Source organism: Pogoniulus pusillus, chromosome 11 (genome assembly GCF_015220805.1).
Source record: "Pogoniulus pusillus isolate bPogPus1 chromosome 11, bPogPus1.pri, whole genome shotgun sequence".
Classification (NCBI taxonomy): domain Eukaryota; kingdom Metazoa; phylum Chordata; class Aves; order Piciformes; family Lybiidae; genus Pogoniulus; species Pogoniulus pusillus.
The window spans coordinates 19847237-19866417 of NC_087274.1; the positions used below are offsets into that span (position 1 = coordinate 19847237).

General features: G+C 35.8%; 1 protein-coding gene across 3 annotated transcripts in view; it reads right to left on the minus strand.

The window, feature by feature from the left end:
• SLIT2 (slit guidance ligand 2) overlaps positions 1 to 19181 on the minus strand; it is a 220604-nt gene that overhangs the window by 33595 nt on the left and 167828 nt on the right. For all 3 annotated transcript variants that reach the window (XM_064151337.1, XM_064151341.1, XM_064151338.1), the window contains 10 exons: positions 18277 to 18351; positions 14088 to 14231; positions 12486 to 12629; positions 11019 to 11185; positions 10040 to 10172; positions 8072 to 8140; positions 5711 to 5782; positions 5387 to 5458; positions 3461 to 3532; positions 1088 to 1251 (listed from right to left, as the gene is read on the minus strand). In XM_064151337.1, the coding sequence (XP_064007407.1) occupies positions 1088 to 1251; positions 3461 to 3532; positions 5387 to 5458; positions 5711 to 5782; positions 8072 to 8140; positions 10040 to 10172; positions 11019 to 11185; positions 12486 to 12629; positions 14088 to 14231; positions 18277 to 18351 (1112 nt within the window). The remainder of the gene's footprint in view (positions 1 to 1087; positions 1252 to 3460; positions 3533 to 5386; positions 5459 to 5710; positions 5783 to 8071; positions 8141 to 10039; positions 10173 to 11018; positions 11186 to 12485; positions 12630 to 14087; positions 14232 to 18276; positions 18352 to 19181) is intronic.

Genomic DNA, 19181 nt, shown 5'->3' on the forward strand with positions numbered 1-19181 from the left:
AAGACTAAATAGGATGAATGCACAGAAAAGAAGAACTTCAGATGAGACAAACTCCATCAAAGTCCCACTGCTTTTTTAAGGAAGAAATTACAAAGTTATTAACCTCACCTTTGAAGACACATTAACAGATAAAGTCAAATCAAAGGTTACCTAGACTGTAAGAATGAGTTACTTCTACAAGACTTAAGATCATATTTATCTGATGTCTTAGAAAAAATGTAAGATTAATAATGGCTTACAAGTATAAGCACACATAATTATAGATTTTTTTTTTACAGTTGGAGGATTTCAATGATTCTAAATCAGAATTATTAGAAATGAAGTTAGAGCAGAAGCTTTCTACATTTTCAAAGTATTTTATGAGGGTAAAATGAATGGAATTGAGAAAAATTAAACAGCAAAACAAACCAAGTTCTCTCTCCATTCAAGTAAAAAAGGTACTTTTCTAAAAACCAAATAAAATAGCAAGGCCCAGAATATAAACCTAGGAATTAATGGACAAGAAGTTGTGTTATAAATGCCTGCAACATTGGTACCAACATGGAGACAAACACTCTTGGTGCAAGCCCTGACAAACATTTTAGAATGAGATCTCTAGAGGAAATCACATCCCTTTATCTATACGTTTGGGTATTTTTTGGTTCATGCTTTCCTTCTGAAAAATCAGAGGAAACATTGATGCAATTAATTGTGGACTGCAAGGATTATGGATGTATTTAGGAGTTTACTGTAAACTGAAGGAAATATGTATTCCTTGGCTAAGTGTAGAGGCTTAAAATGTATTTCGTAACTGAGACACTGCCAAGTATCCACATACATCTGTGTACTGAGAAATACTGTATGGCTAGTTCAAAGACCTTTTTCCTCCATCTATTCACAAAGAAATAGGTGTTGAAGTCTTTAAAATAAATATAGTTCTTGAGTGGAACTGATGTGTACATCTTAAGTATATGGAATGGGGGAATGATGACAGGGTGAAAATGTTATAATAATAAATGTATTTAGAGCACATAAGATTCTTATTTCACAGTTCAGCTCTGCAAAACTTAAAAATTGACACTTCAAAGAGAGAAATCAACAACATTACCTTGGCAAGTAAATTTCTTCGAAGGAGTTGTGAGCAGAAGTTTATCTGCCATTTCTCCAGGACCAGCACAACGTGCAATACCAGGTTCTTTGTATTCTGATTTTACCCAGTCAGATAGCCACTGCATGTTACAATCACAATAAAGAGGATTTGCTCCAATAGCCCTGTGGAAAGCAAACAACAAAAAGTGAATTAAGTCATATATGCTTGCTTTTACAAAGAGAAGCCAGAAAACAGGTTGTAAAAAAAAAAAAAAATTCAAAACACAAGTCCACCAAATTTACCATAAGAGTATGAAGTGTCAGGACTGGGTTCTAGATCAAGAAGTGATAGTTTCAGGAGTAAACATGGCCCAGAAACCTAGCTATTCTTAGCTGCATTATGTGTGAACTTTGGAGAGCCAATATTAACTAGGTCTGTTTCACTGTTGGTATGGGGTGGCCAAGATCCACTGCATCAGCAGAATGAAACCGATACTGGGAAATTAAGTTAGCAAGAATAAAGTGTTTCTTCCGAAGCAGCCAAGGCAACCCCAGTGGGTTCCACCCTGATATTTTTCCTTTTCAGTTTATGGCTCCCAGGCTGGTACAAACCATCTGTTTTTAAGCTTCCAAATTTGATTTAATTATTTCCTCCTTGGAGCTCTCCCACTGAACTCACAGCTATGTGCAGAATTCTCTAAGAGGTTTCCAGTGCTTAAGTAAATAAAGCTACATTATCCTGGCTTTGTGGTCACTACATAAGAATTGTCCTGTTCTGAAAGTAAATCCATTTCTTGAAATAAAAAGAATAAAAACAGTTAAAAAATAATTTAGCTAGACATGTTCAGAAGTAATTTCTATCAAGGTTAAGTTTCTATTTTCGGTGCTAGATACTATACTCTTAAAACTATGAGAATGATGGTATGTTGTGTGGTTAAATTGGAGGATTGAAGCATTATGCTGTTCTATAAAGATGCAGTCATGTCCCTTCTAAGAAACATAACCACCAGAAAACTTTCATCAGATAACCTTGACATGCATACTCAGTCAAATGGCAGTATTAGAACATCCTCCTTCAACAGATGTTTCAGTACTTTTTTTCCAGGTGGTTCCACAACTTTGGATCCAGGAGGCTTTGGTAAGCAAGCAAAAGCAGCAGAAAGTACCACTGCTGAAACCCTCTTTTCTGCCACATAGATCAGGAAGACCTCTCTTAATTATTGCTACATACATCCTAACACAAGAAAACATATACACTTGTTCAGTTTAGCTTAAGGTAGAGCATTAATAAAAACCAGACAAGGAACTTCTCATGCATGGACAAACACCTAGAATTTGTCCACTCCATATCTGCAGAAGTGAATATTAGCCTAAGCCAAGGTAGCACAACTGCAATGCTAAAATCAGAATGTTAGCAAGGATAACCACCAGCAACAATCAAATCTATGTAAGTTTTAGTGATGTTTCATGCAGATAAGCTAGTTAAATAGTAGCATTTGAATGAATTATCAATGACTTAAAGCTTAATCAGTACCATCAGATTTCTGAGAGATGGCAAATTAAATGTAAATTATATAAACTGAAATAGAAACAGATAATGAAGCTTTTAATGCAGCTGTTCAGAAACCTAAAACCCAGATGTATCTAAAGGCACAAGTGAACTTACTCCTCAATTGCAAGCTAAGAGTTAGCAACTGTCCATGAACATAATCAGTTTTACAGACAGGTATCTTGCTCTAATCTATGTACCCACTGAAAATTACATTTTGAAATCATATGCCTTTCATTTAATGTCAATCTACCAGACACTGACACAGAAATACAGAATAAGTTAGGGCATTCTTGGAGGTCATCTAGTCTCACCTCCTGCACAAAGCAGGGTTTAAATTCAGAGAGGGAGCTGTTCAGGGTTGTGCCCAGCTAAGCACAAATCTCCTGGGATAGAGATTCTTCTGCTTCTTTGGGAAACTTATTCCAAAGCTGAACCACTCTCACAGTGAAAACTTTTTCATTATGTTCAAACTTCCATTGTTCCAGCTTGTGACTATTGACTCTTATTCTTACTAAGTCCACTTCATTTAGCCTCCCCTCCTGAGTTCATATGATCTATCTATCTCCCAGTCTTCCTTGTTCCATCCTAGATTTGCTCTAGTTCATACACATCATCTTTGTACTGTAGGAAATGAACACATATTCCAGATGAGGCCTTAGAAGAGTCAGGCAGAAGGGAGTAACCACTACCTTCAGTCACCTGGCTGCACGCTTTCTAACTCAGCCCAGAGCATCTTTAGGCTTCATTTCCAAAAGTTTGTCTTTGCATTTTGTCTTTGTTCAACTCTGTGAAATTTGCTAAACATACCATAAAAATTACAGTCATCATCTGAATACTCACAGGTGTGATAATGCTGAAAGATCATTAAAAGCTCCTTCGGGAACAACAGAAATGTCATTGCCATGCAAAGACCTTAAGAAGAAAACAAATAGAACAACACATAGGCATAAAAATCAGCCAGGTATCTTTGCAAATTTCATCTTCTATAGAAAGTTTTCAGCTTTTCCTACTTTTCTTCCAGTAACAGAGGTTTTGCAGCTGGTTTGGGGTGTCTGTGTTTTTTTAACTGGAAATATATTTTATATTTATTTTTATCCTGAATTTCCATAATAATTTTTATAAATATGATTTTTTAAAAATTGAAATAATAAAGGTCAGTAAAAGTAGGCACACTTCTGCAACTTACTAACTGCATTTAGGAAGAGCAGAAGAGTTATTATTTTTGACTTTTCAAGTAATTCCCTGAAATTCCTATGAATTATGTTTCTACTTTAAAAAAATCTTTCATGGATTCATGGAAAATACAGGCATTGACTGTTTATTAATATTAGTATTAGGGTTATTGTGCTAATTTTATAGTAAAAGTAAAGAATTAAAAACATTAAGCATCAATTCCTGGCCTAACATTATCTCTCCTACAGCAAATCTGCCCAAAATATATCTTCTATTCTATAAAGTCATTCAGTTACACGCATATATACACAGCTAACATTCACGGTTACTGAAATTACTCATATGCATATAAAATAACTGAAGTTATAGCTTAATGCCATTCTTGAGGTATTTAATCCAACTAAGCAATTAAATGATTATAAGCTACCTAAATGGAGGCAAAATTTACATGTCCTGCAGGAGACTGTCAAGAAACAATCTTTAGGTTTTGGGGGAGTTCTTTGGATTTTGTTTTGGTTTAGTTTTTAATGACAGACTGACGCTGTTAACTGGACTGACTGTTCTCTATTTTCCTCTGTCCATTTTTATGCTGTTTCAATTAGTGATTAGCAGTAGTTAGCCATGATGTAATGGTTTTGAAAAGAAAATACTAAAAGAAACAAGAAACAAAGAAATTCGTTGCTGGAATAAAAATATTTGAAATTCAGTCGGAAAACTCCCTCATATATACTGATGAATTTACCCTTATGGCATTTTTGTTACACTTGTAACAAAGAAGAACACAACACACACACAAAAAAAGAGAGAAGATACAATCAAGATTAAAAAGCAGAAAAGTAAAAGATATGTTTGCATATACAATGTTGTCCAGGGTCAGTTCTTCTGAAGCACTTTCAGAGTGTACTTCCCCACAATGAAGCCACTTAGATTTTTAAGGCTATGTAATTATCACTTCTTAAGTATTTGAGAACTTTTAAAATCTAGTAACTGATTTTCTGTCTGCAGTACTGTGCTAGTTTGAAGCTAGCTAGAATGTTTTGGTGAGAAGGATTAGATTACAGGCTGTGGAAGGAAAACAATGGTGATGTCTACTTCACTCACAGGCTTGCTGAGATGTATAAGAACAAGAATCCAAACATAGATAAGGGAGTCGTTCTGCTTGGGAGCTCTGAGCTGCATTTTCTCTCTCTAGCCTCTCTGCAATTTCTCTGATTAATCTACTTTGCTTCCTAACCCCCTGGCTGAATCTCCATTCTTCCTTGGGACTGGGGTAAGGTTGCGGGGGGGGGGGGGCGGGGAAGGCGGAAGGGCAGTTGGGAGCCTCTTCTGGGGACTCAGGTTTCTGGGAGGGCTGTTGTGTTTCTGTATGACCTTTTACCTTGTCTATTTCTGTATATAACTGTATATCCTGTAAATATCTGCTTGTATATTCTGCTAAACTCTAAATATAAGCTTCATTCAAATTTCCAGAGATGGCTATGTCTGGTCTGGGTGATTTCCAAAGTGTGTGTGGGGGTGGGTAACACCCAAACTACCACAAGTACACAAATAAAAATTCTGGAAAATAGTAATAGTCAAACAGTAAATACTTACAACAGCCTAAGTGATTTCAATCCATCAAAAGTCCGTGCAGGAATACACCTCAGGCGGTTGTAACTAAGAATTCTGTAAATATATAGAACAGTGTCAGCAAGTATATCAGCCATTCAGTAACAATGTAGAGCATGGCCAAATCCAGCTTTTGCACACATAGCCAGTTAGCAAACAAGTTATTTTACAGCCTCCAAAATCAGCAAGCTTTAATATAAACTAAATGACCTTTCTTTCCAAGACAAAAAAAAAAAAAACAAAACTAACAAACAAAAATAACCACACCATAATGCTTCCAAAGAGTCACTGTTACATGTTTAAACTTACAAGGTGAGCAGCTGAGTCATGTTGCTGAAGCTCTGATTAGAAAGAGTGCTGATTCTGTTGTTACTTAAATCTCTACAAAAAATAAATGTAGAAATTCAGACCATAAAGTGACTGCCCCAGTCTTAAAACATTGCAACTTAAATGGACAGACACATTATTTTTATTAGTAGAAATATTATCATCATGAGTATCAGTATTTAAAGTAGCACATATTTTTATTTTCACATGCCATACACAAGCCCAGCAAGCCTTTAAGCTTGATCAGTGAAAAGCATTTTCATTTCAACACAGAAGAAAAAGCAGCGCGATGCATTCTTACACAATAGCAATGTTGTTCATGCTACTGAGTTAATAATGCAGAGCTACAGGAACCCAGGTATAGAAATGAAAGCCATGTTTTAAATTGGAACTCCTTCTGGTCTTGTCCCTAATGACATCTGAGCAAATAGCATAATACTCTACCTAACACTTATATGCTGAAGACATCAAAGCCCAGAGCTATTATTACAAAGAACACTAGCCAAGATTTACAGAGAAAGCCTTTAACATCTTTCTTCTTGTTCAATATTCTAATAAAATCTTAAACATAAGTATGATGGAAGCTGGAGTGATACACTGGTAGCTTCAAAGCAGCTTTGAAGAAGCTACACCAAATGTCAATACTGCTTTTTCTTTATTTCCATACTGTGCTTCAGTTTTCACTTTAAGACTATTTCACTATTGTTTACTGTATTTTGTGGTGAAATACAGCATTTGGTTCTGACAGGACCTTGATATTTAACTGGAATAATGTTGAACAGCTATGCTGCTTCAAATTTCTTGAAAGTGTTTAGGACAACTGACTCATAATAATAAACAGGGTGCTCTATTCAGAAGAGAAAGAAAAAGTTAAAAATAAACAGTTTTCCTTGTTAACCTGCAACTCAGGAAGCTTATATGTAATTCCTTGTTTGGCTAGAGGAGAGCTATGCAGAGTGGTTTCGCTGTACAAACACAGCTGAGTAACATTCTCAGCTTCACAGCAGCAGCAGGAGGATACATTCAGAAGAGATTACAATGATGTGCCCCACAGGTCTGATAAATAGAAACTGTTAATACTACTTGAATTTGCATTTTATTTACTGTTACTCTATAATTTATTGTATTATATTTGTCTGATAAATTGTTTTCATGTATTTTCTGATTAGGAGGTAAAGTTGTATGATTTCTGGCTGTGTCTGTCAAAAAGAGACCATGACTTAGTCTCTCTGATGGAAGCCTTATTACTATGCCTCTAATTAATCTGTAGACATACATCTAGTCTGCACTAATACTGTTACTGCACAGTCCAATCTTTACACTTGCATCTCATACTGAGATTCCACTGTTTGTATCTTCTGTGTTGCAAGTTAGATCTCTCATAACTCCTGTAAACAACCCACAGAGATTTCCTATAGGTTCTACTCTGTATACCTTTGAGAATACCAAATGGATTTCTTCCTGATATTATTTGCAAAATACAAAAGGTTTTGGAAATGTGTTTTTTTTTCTGAATTTGTGATCTTGACCATTTTTAAGTGAGTGAGGTAGGTAAAGGAAATCAAGTTCTTGGTTTCAAACACCAAACCATTTTCAATTTTGCAGCAAAAAAAATTTAAAAAGTTTAAGGGATTTTGTTACTCCTCTCCACTTTTTACTCCGATTATAACGAAACCACAAACTGCCTTCAGTTCAGCCTCAGCTGGTATAAATTTTTATAGTTCTAACAAAGTCCATGCAATTACAGCTATTTATAGGGACAGTCTTCCCATTTCTCTTACTGTACTGTTACAAGGTAGAGAAATTATATTCAAATAACTCATGAAATAGAGGGAATAAATTTTAGAGCAGCTAGTGATTTGCTTGAAATCACAGAGTGAGTCAGCAATAGAATTGAGAGTAAGGCATTTGTAAGGCTCTCTTCCTGAGTCATTAAACCATGTATTGTGGGAGAAACAGAAGGGTGTTCCAACAGCTCTATGTGCTATTCCTGTGTGAAACATACTAGAGTGAAGGATATCACAGAAAGATTCCTTTTGTAAATTAAATCATTGTAGTGCTTTTATGGATCTTGTATTACACTAACACCTTGCCCCAATTACCCAATTACATTTATAAAAAATTATGTGTAGAACATAGAATAAAACTATGTGTAGAAATAGAATAAAATATCTTCCATTATAAAATGTGACTGGGTGATATATTTGCTAAAATTTAGATTTTAAGCTTATTTTCATATAAGTAACTTATAACTAAACCCAAGTATAACAGAGTAGAGTGTTTTGGTTTGTGGTTGGTTTTTATTCTCATTCCAGTAGAGAAAGTTGCTCTTAAACTACTTACATGAGAGTTAAATGCTTGTAGTTGGAAAGCTCTTTTGGAACAAGAGTAAACTGATTTCCATCCAAATAACTAAAATACAAAATTAAAACATAGAGCATTATGTTTTTCATTACAACAGTAGCATCTTCATGCACTAATCTTCCAATCCAACAGTTACAATTACTAACAGATGAATACATGCTATTCCCATTTTCTAAGAAACCCTGCTCAACAAGTTTTGATTTTTTAGAGACAGCTGAGGACATTTAGGCTAAGATCCAAATGCTATTGCACTGTATTGTATCCAAAGTATGTGTCTTAGTAAGTTTTATGCATACACTGTGTTAATAGAATTACATAAATGGTGGTGAACAGACCATGGGCTCATAAACTATTTAAAAAGAAACGAACAACATTTAAACTTTGTGATAGAGTAAATATTCTGAGAAACTTCCCTTATGAATGGATGAATTAGGAAATATTGCTTTAGCTTCATTAGTACTAAAGTACACAAAGATTCACTTGGCTGATAAAAAGTCCTCCTTGTTCAAATGAAGCAACTATTAAGATATTTTATAAAACACACGAAGAGCACATCTTGGAAGGGTTATGCACGCTAATGAACACGAAGAATCAATCAGTATGCAACTGCTGACAGGAACCACCTCCATTATCCTTTTGAAAAATATGCTAAATTGCATGCTTAGACACTAATTAAAGCATACAAAATTGTACACAAATGAGTTTTCAGTCACAGTCAGGGTTCCACTTGCAATTCCAAAAGTATCTCTCTTTAGCTGCATAATTTTACATTGCATTGATGCCCTTACATTATCATATTGTTTTTATAAGACCAAACTACATTTAATTAAGTCATCTTCTGTATAAGGAAAAAACCCAAAACAACAAACCACCACCCAAACCTAATTAAGTTATAAGTTTATATAGCTATGTGCTTATTTAAGTTCTTAATAATCTCTCTTCATTAATGACTAAAGTATTTTGGATGCTATATAGCACTAAACTAGTGGAACACATTTCTTCTGTACCATATGAAATGGTAAAACAATGAAACTGCCACTTAGGATATACGGTTATGATGTCTTCTGGAAATGCACTATGTTAGTTATTATGAAGCATTAATAATTAAATATTTGCCATATGTAACAAAACCCCAATGTTTTTCTGGTCAATAATTTCCATCTATTTCTTTCAATCTTATGATTTATCAAGATCAAAAACAGACAAATAACATAATTTTGGGGTTAATATTTTTCTCTTAAAAATGAATAAAATTTGCCCATCCAATCTTATGAGTAGCTTACTCAGTTACCTTCAAACAATAAGTAATGTAGCAAGCTCTTTTTTATATCAGTTACTGTATATCTGCTTATTAAAATGACATCTTTTCACAAAATGAAATCTTGATTGTTTTTATCTTAGAAAAATGTATAAGAAATAAATAAAATATTGCAGACTGGATGACACTGCCTATGTTAAAAGAAATTATTTTTATTAAAGGCATTCTTTTTGAAATCACAAGCCTGTGTTTACTATGGAAATCTGTGAACACATTAATGTATTGTTTTCTTTTTGCTTTTTTTCATGTAATTTAAACAGTTGGACACGGATTAATCAGATTCACTGTTGCCCACAGTTGAACCCACTGTAACACAATATCCATGTTCAGCATATGATGGTTCAGTGTTGGGAATATAAATCCTGACAGTGATTACAACTTTTCATATGTATATTTTCCATGTTTTTCAATAACATAGTTCTTAGAACATTCTGAGATTTACAGAGCACTGCTAATTTAAATTCAACCTCGAATTTCACAAGACACTCTGCAAGTATAAAGCAGTATATTAATAAACTTCGACTGGTCTTCTGAATCTAATCCTTCATTTTCTTCTCTGCTCATTCTTGAACCTGACAATATAAATCTGACAATGGTTTTCATAGAAGGGAGAAAAGCACGCCACTTACAGTTCAGTTACATCTTTGGGGATGCCTTTAGGCAAAGCTTTGAGACCTTTGTTGCTGCAGCGAACTACTGTATCTAGGCAAGTACATTCTGCAGGACAGCGGGACAGTGGAGAGCAGCTATTGTCATCATTTCCTGGTTAATAAAAACAAATAGGTACTGCTACACAGATGTCACTTCAGTATTGTCTGCAATATCCCACCTGGAATTCCTCTAAGCAAACATGATATTTCTGCATTATGATATCTCTAGGTAGAGAAAACATTGTCATCTCTGCAAACCACTGCGCTCCAGGAATTCATATTACAAGTGACATTTTATTTAGTGCAATGCTGGTTTTCTAGGTAAAAATGTTTTCATTCCCATATTTGTCATAGCTTGAGTTAAAGCAGCGTGATATTATATGGGAGAAAAATAAAAAGATGATGACAAATGAAAGAATAAAACTTCAAGTGAAAGCTAATAAATCACAATAGATGTCAATTTTCAAAATTAACAAATAACTAAAAGTAAGCTCTCTAAAAAAAAAAGTTACGGCCTTGAAAACCAGCAAATTAATAATGAAATAAATGGGAGCACATGTGAGAAATGCAAGATAGCAGCATTAGATTTTATGAAGTGTTGAGGAAGTCATAAACTAAGCAAAATGGCAAGTCATTTGTAGAAGTAACTGTTAAGAGAGCATTTTAAAACATTATCATTTGAACTACAACGTGATCAATTTATTATTTATATTCCCACTAAGTGGCGATTTACAATTCTAAACATAGGCAAGATAAACTCCTGGAAGTATATATACAATAACTATGTGCTTGCTGATCATCCAAAAGTGGGTGGAGGATTTTTAAGCTGATGTAGAAAGTGATTGTAAGGTGTAGATGAAGCTCTTTAAAGCACTGCACTTTGGGATCTGTGGGCATCTTGTAGCTACACACACAAGGAAATGGAAATTACAAAAAGTTCAGACGTGAATTTTCTTACCATCGTCGCATGTAAAATCCTGAATCGCCACATCCTGGATGGGAATCTCTTTCAGGAAGTAGGGTTTTTGGCAGCGAGGGTTCCCAGTCACAATGCGCTTCTTCCTTAGCCAGTCTCCAAGCCACGCAAGATGGCAGTTGCAGTTGAAGGGATTGGCCAAGAGGTTTCTGAGGAGAAATTTTACTTTGGATGACACCATTTTTTCATCTGAGGTGCTCTATTTTCAAAAAGCTAAGCTTAAATACCACTTTTGAAACAATGCTGTGTACAAACTATAGGTGAAAGCTGTCATTTAGGCTCTGCATGGTGAATCTTGATATAGCTCATTTAGAAATAATTTAAAACTGCCAAAGTCCTGACTTCTTGTCAAGCCACTTTGTACTGATAATGCAATAATTTCATATAGAGATGAAGGCTGATTACTTTACATTATTAGCTTTAACCTGACAACAGCTATTCCATTAATTCATCATCTCAAGATTTCCATCTTTTATTTGCTCCAGAGAATAAGTTTCCTATCTAAAGTGACAGCTAAGTTGATTACATGCCATTTAGAAAAATGAATTTACTTCTAGAAGCCTCAGTACTTTTGGCATCTCCTTACTTCAGCATAAACCTATTGACAATTCCATTATTTATAAACATGTCACCCTTAATATGCACAAATTAGTCACCTGGTGCAAAGTGTCACTTTTTAAATAAAAAGGGGATTAAATACTTTCTTGAATAATGCTACCTACAAAAAGCATTTATTCAGTAAATTGAGTGGCAGCTTGGCTCACTGCTTCCCCCTCCCTTAAGTGACATCACATTTAAATAAAAAAGAACCATCCTTTTTAGTTTGGTTGTTTTTTGGGTTTTTTAATAGAAAATGAGACTGAATCTTCACTATAAAACATGTGTGGATTCTCAGCAGGATGAGGAAATATAAGATAACAATGAGATGAAACTGGACAGAAAGACAGACAACACGATGAGTCCATCAGATGTCAATAATTTCTCAGCCTCTTCTGGAAACCTGTCTCATGTTCCATCCAAGGGTATCATGAAAACATGCTCTTTGTGTATCCAAGATCACAGAGTGTTAGGTGTTGGAAGAGATCATTGAGTCCAACCCCTCTGCCAGAGCAGGACCATACAGTCTAGCTCAGGTCACACAGACAGGCCTTGAAAGTCACCAGAGAAGGAGACTCCACAACCTCTCTGGGGAGACTATTCCAGTGCTCTGAGACCCTTACAGTAAAGAAGTCCTCTCTTGTGTTGAGGTGGAACCTCCTGTGCTGCAGCTTATAACCATTGCTCCTTGTCCTCTCTCAGGGAGCAAGTGAGCAGAGCCTGTCCCCCCAGCCCTCAGATATTTATAAACTTTTATTAAATCTCCTCTCAGTCTTCTCTTCTCCAGACTAAAAAGCCCCAGGTCCAGAAGATAAACTTTGTTGGGTAAGCTAAAAGATGAACATGACTTACAGTGTAGAGAGTGAGTGCAGTGTATCAAAGGAGCCAGGTGCCACAGTGGTGATCTGGTTGTCATAGAGGGAGAGCAGGCGGACTGAGCTCAGGCCTGTGAAGCTGTCATTTCCCACACAGCTCACACGGTTGCTCCTCAGCATCCTGAGAAAGAAAGGATCAGCATTTCTTAGCTTTGCCTGAGTATGGACTGGAGCAGAAGAGGTGGCTGAGTAGTGTCACTTCAAAGAGAATGTTAGCAGTGGAGGAACCATGAGTGCAGTGAACCCTGTGCTGCCTGTTGCTGCACTGAAGGGACTGGGTGCAGTGTGTGTGGAGAGGACTGGAAATCAGAAAGCTGGGTAGGTGTGTTTCACAGAGACAAGAAATGTTTCACCTAATCTTTTTTTTTTCTTTATTTTTCTTTCTTTTTTTTTTTTTCCTTTTCAATATGAGAATCAGTAATTTTGAGCTTAACTGAAAATAAATATTATTGAATGAAATTCTCCAAATCAGAGGTATACAGCAATCTCCTCTTCATGTTTCCAAGCTTAATGATTCCAGAACTGTTACTTACATGGAGCAGAGGATTCTACCAGCTGACCTCCTCCTGAGGCCTCTTCAGATTTTCTTAGGATAAATTCTAGAAACTACCTCTACTACATTCTCAAGCATTTCAATTAATTTAAATCAGGCTATCCTGGCTCCTCCTCAGCACGACTCTAAGATTTAGCAAAAAATTCATAATACAAAGCAGGAAATGTTTATTCTAAATTCACTCACATTTTTGCATACAAGTTTTGACGTTTGCTGTTCTTGTATCTGTCCATCAACAAACAAAGATTATTTTCCCCAATTCTCATGTCTAAGAATATATGCTTCTAACAATTTTAGCAGTTATAAATGCAAAGTTAGAAATGGCAGACTTGATTTATTAAAAATACCTAATGCTATAGATGGGTGAAGCCCCAAAGATCACTTAATCTTGCCTCTGCTTTGCTGATCAGACAGGACAGTCTGTCCAAAAAATGCCAAGGAGCTGTGGATTGTATAAACTGGTTTTTAAGTGGAAAGAGCTAAACTGCCTTCATGGAAAGAATGAAATTAAGTTCAAGCTTTAGTGCTTTTATTCCTCTCTTCACTGCTGAAATGACATTAACATTATTTAGGAGAGAATCATTTCCCACATCTCAGTATCCACCAGAATAATTTTTTCCTCTGGCAAAATTTCCAGTTATTGTTGAACTGAATTGAATCAAACTCCATTATGTAAAATGTGTAATTCCCATGCAAAATTCTGTTACTTTGAAGCAGATGATTATTCTCATTTCCATTTCTGAAGTTAGATATTTACCCATTCTCAATTTTTTTCATCATTTTAGGAGACTCATAATTTATATAACCACAACTGAAAAGTTCAGCTACATTATATCCCTTTTTGGTAATGAATGAATTTATATAATATATGGGAACATTTTCATAAATAGAAAGAAAAATTAAGAAATTCTTGAATAATCTGTACCTAATCCTCCAAAATCAGTTGTTTTTTAGGACAGATGGACTATTACTTAAAAAAAAAAAAAAAACCACCAAAGAATAAAGCACCCAAATAGTTACACTTACAGCGTTTTGAGACTTTCTAGTCCTTTGAACATTTTGTGTCGCACACTTTCCAAGCGGTTGCTCGTGAGCAAGAGTTCATTTACACCAGAGGCTCCATCAAATGCTCCTTCCTCAATATCTGTAATCTTGTTATTGCTCAGGTTTCTATTAACACATTAAGAGAAAAACACATTTTCTGTTTCAAATACCCTCAATGAATGCTGAAGACTGCATAGATTTCAAGATTCAGAGCAGTTGTGTAAAAGCAAAGAATATATTGTTCAACTTCAAGCCAATAAAAACAAAATTCAATGCCCTGCTAAGTAAAGGGTTTTAAAGTAATCTTTGCAATTACCCAGTCCATACTGCCACCACTCAAGAACATACTTTCATAATTTTGAGTGTTGTCAATGACTATATATTTTTCACGTTTCAGTTACGTGTAGCACTATTAGTTGAATTACTAACAAAATGGTACTCCATGAGTAACAGCACAACTAACCACTCCAATTTCATCGTTTTGTCTTGGTAGACACAAATATAAGAAAACAGCATAAACAGCAACATATGTAAATGAAATGTGTGAATGTAAACAGTATATGACATGCTAGTAATTTATGACATTAGCTAGAAATGAAGGTTTATAAGCAAGATGGTTCATTTATCTGCAATTTGCATGCAAAGCAGATCAAAATGTGGGAAAATGACCTAAAATACTTGCAAAAATATTTAATGTTTATGGTTTTAAGTGAAAATATGGAAATTACATCCCAAATGGGTAGTATCTGTACTATATATCCAAAAGCAACCCTACTCAATATTTTTTTTAAGATTTTTGGTGTGATTCTTGCCCTCTTTGTTTCATCTAACTGCTTCTACAGATGACAGGAGTCCATACCTACATATTAAACCATGTTGCAATACAATAGAGATTTTAAGGTCTTAATTCTCTGAGACAATGATAAATGAAGTAAAGCTAATTTCTTTGTTGTTTTTGGGAAGAAAATCAAACATCATTTGATGTTTTAGATCAGCATTTCAATTCTTCAGATCAAGAATAATATTTGTTAGAACAAAACTTCATACACTTATTAGACTGAATGGGTGTCATTATCCAAGACAAAGAAAACAAGTAGCTGTGGCTCAATCTTGAGAGCTCACCACTCATCTCTAGCTCAGCTGTAATTCAACATACAGCTTGTCTATGATGAACGATGTAATCATAGAAACATGCAGGTTGAAAAGGATCTTTAAGGTCATTGAGTCCAATCATTCAGCTAACACTACCAAGTCCACCACTAAACTACGTCACTAAGAAACGCTTCCACACGTCTTTTACATGCTGCTAGGGATGGTGTCTTCTCTGGGCAGCCTGTTGCTATGCTTGACATTGATTTTGGTGAAGAAATGTTTCCTAATAGCCAACCTAAACCTGCCATGGTGCAACTTGAGGCCATTTTTATTTTATAGCTTGTTACTTGAAAGAAGATGAAAAAACACCTCACTACAATCTCCTTTCAGGTAGTTGTAGAGAGTGGCAAGGTCTCCCCATCAATCTCCTGTTCTCCAGAAAAAAAAAAACTACAGTTGTTGAGTTCCTCCTCTTAAAACTTGTGCTCTAGACTCTTCACCAGCTTTGCTGCCCTTCTTCAGACACTCTCCAGAACCTTAGTATTTTTCTTGTAGAGAAGGTCCCAAAACTGAACACGGTATTTGAGGCGTGACCCCACCAGTGCTGAGTACCATGGCAAGATCACTTCCCTGGTCCTTCTGGCCACACAATTTCTGATACAAGCCACTCTGGTGTTGGTCTTCTTGACCACCTGGGCACATGCTGGCTTATATTCAACTGCCTGTCTGCCAGCACCACCAGGTCCTTTTGTGCTGGGCAGTTTTCCAGCCACTTTGCTCCAAGCCTGTAGTGTTGTGTCAGGTTGTTGTGACCCAGGTGCAGGACTCAACACTTGGCCTTGTTGAACCTTATCCCAGTGGACTTGGCACATGGATCTAGCCTGTCCAAATCCCTCTGTAGAGGCTCCCTACCCTCCAGCAGATCAACACTTCTGCTCAACTTGATGTCTGCAAATGTACTGAAAATGCCTTTAATCCCATTGTCCAGATCACTGATAAAGATATTAAACAGAACAGGCTCCAGTACTGAGCTCTGGGGAATACCACTTGTGACTGACTGCCAAGTGGATTTAGTTTCTTTCACCACCACTCTTCAGGTCTGGCCATCTAGGCAATTTTTATCCCAACAAGCAGACAGTATCTCTAGGAGAATGCTGTGTGAAATAGTATCAAGGGCCTTATTAAAGTCTAGGCAGACAACATCCACAGTCATCACTTTGATTTAGTTCAGTCTCTCCTGTAAGGTGCTGTACAAGACTGGAAACAAGAAACTCATTGTTTTTCATCAGATGGCTTATCTGTGTCAAACGTTTTGTTTCCTAAAATCTTATTTGTTCCTCATGTAACATGGATACTACTTCACAGGAATATTTTAAGGATTAATGCTGCATGGCTAATCAATGATACAGCACATATATGTGCTTTATTACTGATGAATATCAAAGCAGTTAAACATTTAAGTTGTAATATTTCAATGTTATCTGTACAGATAGACCTCTGCATTCATTTGAACCTCCAGAAGAAATGTGAGCTCCAGGAAAATATGGAATTCATTTGTATTGATGTCTCTGTAACATCACTACCTCTCTGCTTTCCAGTCACTGCATCATTGTCTGAGTTGAAAAATGTTGTAATAACTGATAACTATATTAGGAAGTTACTAATCACTATTATTAAAAATGTTAACTTTTCATTAAGGTTTTCTCAATTTTGTCTTTCCTCAATTATGCAGATTTCTAAGCTCCTGGGAGTCCCAGCAGTCAGCTATAGTAAGACTGATTAACGTTCTTCCTTTTCTTTCTTCCTTTTGATTTGAACACCTTCTCAACCAAAAAGCAGCAAACTAGCTTTAGATGACATGACATGTTTATTAAGCTGCCTTTATAACCTGATATTATATTATCTTTTCTTTGTTTTTCTTAAATATGAATAACTGATGCATGTGTGTTCATGTGCAAGTGTGGCACTTAAAGTATTTTATTTCAAAGGTACTTTGTAGCTGTTAGAAGACCTAATCTAGGACCCTTCAAGAACAATGAAAACTCTACTGTATAGCAGCAGAACATCGGTGCGTCAGAAATTCCCACATTCTTTTCTGAAGGATCTCAGCCTAATTAGTAGTGGCAAGGTGTACTTGAGTAGTTAGGTCAAAAGCAAAGCTGATTTTTGGTTTGGATTTTTAAAAATTTGTTCACTAACAAAAATAAAAATAAACAAATAATTCAGTAATAACTATTTAACTAATTGTGATCGTGACAGCTGCCAGCAAGGATCTGAGTAAGGTTAACAATAGTTTTAGTAATAGTCCTGCTCCCCTTGAGGTTTTGCTCATTGGTAACATAGACTGGCCTTTTAAAAATCATAGTAACTTGGTGACTACAAAACAGTGCATCATTTTAATTAACCTTATCTATTTTCACTTGCACTTTCCTTCACTTCCTCTATGTTTGGATTTAATTCTCCAAAGATTCAGGACAGAGTCACTAAGTCCAACTAAATGATCTACTCTTAAATAGGCCTTTTACAAAGCAAGAAAAAAGCTTTTCACAGATCTATTCTTGGTAACAACTGCAACTGGTAAGATTATAAACTTCTCCTAGAAGATGGACTTACATGGATGAGCTATCAAACCATTTTTCCCTCAGTCATTTAATTTTGATATTCCCCTCATCTAATGATAGCTTAATGAAGCACAAAATCAAAGGCATGTCTCAAATGTGCTGAAAGAGGCAAAATTGCCTGGTTAGGGAGTAGTGCAGGAAGTTACAAAAGATTACTGGAACCTATTTTTGAGCCACTTATACTGTGAGCTCCCTGCTGTGGCTGCATAACAGACCAGCTGGCTGTACACGGCACTGAAGGTGCCAGAGCTGTACTCCATGAGTTGTTTCTGGCACTGGCTAGTCAATAGAGAAGAACTGCCAGATTTGACCTACCTCAGTGATTAATATAAAACCATTCTTGATTTCTTATATGAATATATTGGAGATGTAATAGATAAGAAGTAAGGAAGGTGGAAAAGCAGAGCAAGGAGCTAAAGTGCTCTTGGAATAGACAAGGTCACGGAAGTTGCACTTACATTTTACGCAGCTGAGGAAGTTTCTTAAAGATTCCAGTAGCTTCCAGGACTGAAAATTCGTTGTTATTTAGCCGCCTACAAGAAATGACATCAATTTAAAAAAAAATATTCAGGCTTTGGTACAGAAAGTTCCACACTAAGTGAACTTCTCAGAGTGTTTTAACTCAATAGCTGGTGCTTAACTGGCAGCTGAGGAACAATTCTGTATATAGTGACATTTCTAATTCTGCTGATTCCTGACAATGAACATTCCCATTAAACTTATGCATGCATAGGACGTACAGATTCAAAACCAGTTCACAAAATATCACACAACTATAATTGTAGAGAAATGCATAAGTTGGGTTTGGTTTCTTTTTTTTTGGAAGAAAAGGAAAAAACCCAAAAAATTAACTGAAGGAGGATTTCTTGGCAACTTCAAAATAAAAGTCTTTAAGAAATACATATAAATCACTGGCGATTAGTTTCCTGTTCTTTAAAGGATATCTGGTGGGGCCTGCCAGGCATCTGGAGGTGCTCACACAACACAATTTACAAGAATAAACTAATTACTTTATACTCACTGCTTCTTTTGAATAGGGACTGAAACACACTGCCTAAGTCTACCAAATTAACAAAACTTATGTGACCGTGGGTTTTCTTCAGACCACAACACTTAATACATCTATAGGAAGCATTAAATTCTGCTTTGCAACACTGCAAGAAGATACACAATGAGCAACAAATATTAGCTGGATACTGATCTTTCCTGCCCCAGGTATCAAGACTGTTCCAGCATAGTATATCTTCAGCAAGTGCTAGGCTAGAGGGCTATCTGTAATTTAAAAAATACCTGCACTTATCCAGTGTTTCCTATTTCCTCTCTTGAAAAGAAAACAGAAATTATTGATCACAGATTCTTTATA